This window comes from Cibotium barometz, chromosome 49 (assembly GCF_041138505.1).
Source record: "Cibotium barometz isolate CiBa-2024 chromosome 49, ASM4113850v1, whole genome shotgun sequence".
Lineage (NCBI taxonomy): Eukaryota > Viridiplantae > Streptophyta > Polypodiopsida > Cyatheales > Cibotiaceae > Cibotium > Cibotium barometz.
Genome location: NC_141094.1, coordinates 39,618,747 through 39,624,567, shown reverse-complemented (window position 1 = coordinate 39,624,567; position 5,821 = coordinate 39,618,747). Strand labels below are relative to the sequence as shown.

The window sequence follows — 5,821 nt, the reverse complement described above, 5'->3', positions numbered from 1 at the left end:
TAGTACAAGCACAAGCACCGATTCATGAGCTTCAATATGGTTTTTTATATCAAAAATTGCCTTGGAAAAAAAAAATTGCCAACAAGACACTTCACAATTTCTTAAAAATGTTTATATGCTCCATATCATTCAACCAAACCCTCACTCAAAACTCTATGGAGTAAGGAGTCAAACCCACAACATTACAACATGGCGAGTTAATTGCAAACATTTAAACCATCATGGACACAAACTCCATCCAAAAGGCTAAAATATCAAAGCAAAAACTAGTGTGCAGGTTGTCATCATCAATCGGCCATTCACAAAATAAACCTCAGCCTAGACCATGAAAAACATATAAGGTTTCCTGAAATACCTTTTCTATGGTTAATCCTGCTAATATCACAGGATAAACCATAATTGACATGAACTCCATCCAAAAGGCTAAATTATCAAAGAAAAAACTAGGGTGCAGGTTGCCATCATCAATCTGCCATTGAAAAATAAGCCTCAGCCTAGATCATGGGAGACATATAAGGGTATCCTTTTTCTTTGGCAAATCCTATTAATATCACAGGATAAAAGAATACAAAATACGCACAGCCTTTGCTTTGACATTTGCTTAGGAGCTTGTGCATGTGAGTATTTAAACCCAAAAACCCCCTTGGCGATGCTATTATGAACTTTTGGTCGGGCAGACATCTACAACTAGGTGTGGGCGTCTCATGCTTAGAAGCCTTTGAAATTCTTGCTGACTGGCACTGATTAGGTTCTTTGCAGCATCAAAGGTTGTCAAGCGGATACTGCAGAACCAACACTGAAAGAAGTTAAAATACCAGCATGGGACTCCAGGAGAGAATCTCATCATCTCTTTCTTTTGTCATGGTCTCTTTCTTTCGTAAACCCCTGCAGGCTTCTACAGTGTTCATTAAGGCAAAAAGGTAAACCGACAGTTCTTGGCAACACAGCAAAGGGTGTTGTGTATGTTTGAAAGAGTTAAGGATGCAAACGACATGTTTGTACACACAAGTATGCCCATACAAAGCTCATTATGGTGAAAGTGCAAGTGCATGGCAGTTGGGAGCAGGTTGCGCTCATGTTGGGTGGGTGGGTGTCACATGCATGCGGGCATGCACACATGGAAAGAAAAAGAAAGTAATATTAACGTCTACAGAAGGCCAAAATGATCTATAAGACCAAGTACATATAATAAAGACCATCCACACATTTATTTATTCATTTATTAATGTGTATGTGTGTATGAATGTAATGTATGTATGTATGTATGTATGTATGTAGAGAGAGAGAGACCTGCTATTAGGAAGGTTTTTGAGAGCATTGGGGACAAACCCTCTGTACAGCCCAAGGAGTCCATCTTTCTTTACTATACCTGTCAAGATTATGAAAACCTGACTGTAAAGAGCATGTGACATGGTCTCAACTATAGTCAGATAGAAACACATGATACTCACTAAAATTTTCCAAAGACTTACCTGGGAATGCATCCAAGACCGTGTGATAAGGTGTGCCTTTCAATTGCAACTGCCTTCTAACCGTATCAAGAGGGTAACACAAAGTCGAGGCCAAGCTAGCCGACAGAAAAGCTGTAAAGAACGACGCTGCTGGTGTTTTTCTGATGTCTTCTGGAAGAGATTTCTTTATCCTGCAAACAATTGAAGGAATATTAATGCATTGGACAACAGAATGGCACACGTACACCAATGAGGTGATAGCTCAAGTGGTAGAAGTGTTTTTCTAGGACTAGGAGGTCCTGGGTTCAAAACCCCACAAGGTGCTTCCTCGATGGCATCCGGATAAAAAAAAGCGCCTATGGGCAGTGAAAAACAGTAACTACGGGAGGATCTTGGGCCTAAGACTAATCGGGGGTGGCAATCGTACATCACATGAAATTCCTTATAAAGGCAAAAAGTCCCCCACTTACAAGTCAAATGCACAAAAGTTCAAAGCTATGTATGGGGCAATCCCAAGCAGAGACGGCCCGAGACCCCTGTAAAACGAAGACAGGCCTTCTTCTCTCAGCATAGTAGATCCTACCTGCAGCATTGTCAGCAATCAAGGTAAGGGAAAGGCCAATTCAAATCACGAATAAAAGAAAATTGAGACACTCTTTTTACCTGAATCATGGATTTACAAGCTGGATCCACGGCCAAACGTAGACGAAGCACGTCTAGTGGGTACGTGACCTGTTGATACAAACACCCAATCATTATTCTGATTAGAACCAGGAAGATAGCAGTTTAAGGGGGGATGGACCCAAACGTGATAGTATTTCTGAACCCACCCTTGCTATGAAAACAGTCATAGAAGTTCTAACTACTGGTACATGACATAAACAAGCATGCCCAAGGTGATGGGATAAGAATGAAACACTGTAAAAACAGTTCATACGAGACAAAATTTTAGAGTATCACCAAAGTAGAGGTCATGCCCGCACATGCACCTGCTGCAAGCCGGCCAACCACGGACAACTCCTTGTCCTTGCCTTTAAAAAGCTTCTGTTACATTTAAAACATGAAAAGCAGTTAGACATCCACAACTACTGGCGAATAAATCAACTAGCATTTTTAAATTTATTATACTGTCTCATGCAATCGACAAACCGTAGGACGTGCAGGGAGTTGGACTGGCAAGATACACAACATTCCCCAACCGTAGGACGAGCAGGGAGTTGCACTGGCAAGATACACAACATTCCCCAACCGTAGGACAGGCAGGGAGTTGGACTGGCAAGATTGCCCATCACGCCCCGCTGCCTGACAGCAGGCAGCCCTGTTGTGTATAAAGCCTAATCTCTTAAGATTGTAAGAAACATACTCATAATACCTTGTAAAGCTCATAAGCCAAAAGCTGAACAGCACTGTAAGGGACAACCCGAATCACCTGCCATCAATATTTTAACTGAGAAAGTTACTGTGAGTAACTAGTTGCAATGCCAAACATGGTAAGTTTTCAGTTCTTAATATTACAACTTGATCTTCATGAGATACCTGAGGAAAGTTTCCCTTCCAATATCCTTGCAGCCCTTCTTCTTTTCCAATCTTCATAGCTGCCTGAAGAGAAGCCACTTAGCACTTCTCTACATGTAAAAAATGTTTGAGCCATAGGGTGGCTTCAGAAAGGGCGCCCAATCCCTCCTCCCACACTTTCCACCGAGGAATCTGATAGCCTCTAAGGTGTGCAGGAGGAGGGTGGTCCCTGGAGGCCAACCTATATTAGGGTGGGCCTGGACATGAAGGTCCCTTCTAAAGCCACCTTAGACCATCACCCATAGATCAAAGCTCTGATACTCAAACCAAGAAGGTCCGTAAAGGTGGGCAATATGAGCACTTGCAAACTGAACATCACATTGCATAACAAATCACAGGCAACGATCTACAATATTAATTTGCAAGAAATAGCTACCAAAAGGTGTACCTCGAGAAAACCAATGTTTTTCCTTGCATTTTCCTGAGTTGCCTTTACACCGTGAACCTGCAACCAGAAATACTATGGTCATTCTCTTCCTTCCTATTCTCTGAGACCAAGTTGCAGTAGCATGCCCATATGGGTATACATCAAAAGGTAGGAGTGTAGACAAACAGGCATAACAATATGATGCAACCTACATAGACACAAAACAGTTTCCATCAAGATGCCAATGTAATGGCATTGGCATAGCAGTGATTTTACGGTGGTAACATAGGTTTAGTGCAAATGGTTCAACTTGTATAAACCTATATAAGTGTACATCAAAGGATTAAGAATGGAGAATTTAAAGTGTAATTTACACATGCCCAGATGGATCAAATTTTATACAGCTATCACATCACCCAAATAGCTTGTATGCCGAAATGTGTTTACAGCATGCTATTGTAAAAGAAGCCCCAGATGGCGATGGATGAAATTATGCATCTACTTACTAACATACCATCCAAATGGGCTTAAGAAAGGGCCGAAGAATTTACATGCACATGGATGTGGGCAATTGACATACAGCCCAAAGGGTCTTCTATGCCCAAATGGGTATACCTCAGGAAGAGCCAGATGGGTTTACATGAAAGGTAGATCAAATTATGCAACTAACTTACCAATTAAATGGGTTTGTGGAGCCTACACATGGCCAAAACCATCAAGTCCACACACCCATGAGCGGGACCGACCCTAACCCTTTTGATGACACTCCTGGCTGCAGCAAGGAGGGTTAAGCTCAGCGCTCATAAGTCCAACCCCTACATTACGGCCAGTTGCAAGCATCTACAACTAACCACGTCATGCCGCGGTGCTCACCACTACGTTATGTGGTGGGAACTGTAAGGCAGGAACGTTTCCCATTCTTAAGCATGGATTATTTCCCGTTTTTAAGCATGGATTATTATACGATAATCTTCGTTTGCCAGACAGGCAGAGATTGACCTAAATGAGGAATGATAAAAAAGGCTGTTGAAAGGGACCACATGCCTGCATCAATAGCTTGATTCTATCCAGTGGAGCCGTGACAGTCTTGGCAGTGGCACCTGCTACGGCACCCGCGAAAAAGAGGGCAACATCCTTCGGGACATATGACAGGACAGCAAGGGGGTGGCTTAGGAGTTGATTAACAGAAGGGTGGTCGATTTCCTGTTTCACATCCTTTGCATCTTCATCTTGATTGTATTTGGTGATCGGTGCAAATGTCAAGCTCGCTGCGGCAAACTGATGAGAAGGCCCACATGGGTTCCTGTGCCTGCATTGCCTTGTTGGCACTTTGAGTGGGCTCTCTGCACAATTGAATTGGGGTTTTCCTGTAAAGTTAGAGTGGAAAACGCTGGCGTTTCCTGTGCGAAAGACATTGCACACAGAGTGCATAAGCTTCGAGGAAGCTTCCTCAATGGCCAACTCAAAAGGATCCTCATAAAGTGTACCAACATTCCTCTGCTTATTCGTCTGCCGACATAGCTTACCCTTCGGATGCGCCATGGCTACTGCATCATAAGAAGAGAAAGTTCTCATAAGATTGGAGTAAACAGATAAATCCAAGAAGTGGGTAAGGAAAAATCAACCCAATTCTTGCTTTGTGCAGAGAAAAACAAAATCTGGCTCTTTAATAGATAAATCCAAGAAGTGGGTGTGGAGAATTGTTGAAAAAGAAGGGAACCCAATTCTTGCTTTGTGCAGATAAATCCAAAATCCGGCTCTTTAATCGAGTCTTGCCTTGGGCAAAGAGGGTTAAGCCAATTCGACAGATTTCCTCCTGCAAAAGCTTCGGAAGTAGAGAGAGTTAGAGGGAGCAGAAGCGGGAAAAGGGTATGCTCCAAACCTGATATGTGCAGCAAGCGACAAAAGGGAGACAGAGTGTGTGGAAAAAAATGATGAGAAATGTGGGGTCTTCTTCCGCAAAAGAAGAATACATGGCCCTCAGGTCGGCTCCTTCAAACTTTCAAAGAGGAGTTAGAGAAGATGATTTGCCCCCTACTATTTTAATGATAATTTGGATAAAAGTACAATTAATGTATACAACACAACCCTACAAGCAGCCCACACATTTTTCGTTTTTCATTAATTTATTTTGCTCCCGTTTTGTGTGCTGCATGGTTTATGGTTTGATCTTCACCCTCCATTTTTGAACTTGTCTTGGATCTGGGTATTTTTTTTGCATGGGCGATCATCTCTAGGCTTTTCGGATCATCCTTCCGCTCTGCTGGTTGGTCGCATGTGGGCTCGTCCTCGTGAAGATGATGTTCAGTTGTCTTTTCCTCCGCTCTTTTCGTTTCTTCGGTCCTCTGCAGTTGTCAATCTCATGTGGGCTCTTCAGATCATGCGTCCGCTCTGCTCGTCGGCCGCCTGTGAGCTCGTCCTCGTGAAG

General features: G+C 42.9%; 1 protein-coding gene across 5 annotated transcripts; it reads right to left on the bottom strand.

Moving 5' to 3' along the window:
* Positions 1-223: 223 nt before the first annotated feature.
* On the bottom strand, positions 224-5,403 carry LOC147610572 (putative envelope ADP,ATP carrier protein, chloroplastic). Of its 5 annotated transcripts, none has more exons than XM_086786083.1 (11): positions 5,276-5,403; positions 4,438-4,940; positions 3,415-3,471; positions 2,988-3,050; positions 2,824-2,880; positions 2,412-2,495; positions 2,115-2,183; positions 1,922-2,034; positions 1,473-1,642; positions 1,291-1,369; positions 224-782 (listed from the first exon to the last, which is right to left on the bottom strand). In XM_086786083.1, exons 2-11 carry the CDS (start codon positions 4,933-4,935, stop codon positions 656-658), a joined length of 1,317 nt encoding a protein of 438 aa, XP_086642209.1. In that variant the 5' UTR covers positions 4,936-4,940; positions 5,276-5,403; the 3' UTR covers positions 224-655. The 5 variants fall into 5 exon arrangements, with proteins under 5 accessions (XP_086642209.1, XP_086642207.1, XP_086642208.1 ...); XM_086786081.1 differs by having other exon boundaries at positions 5,125-5,383; XM_086786082.1 differs by having other exon boundaries at positions 4,438-4,937; positions 5,170-5,383.
* Positions 5,404-5,821: the final 418 nt, after the last annotated feature.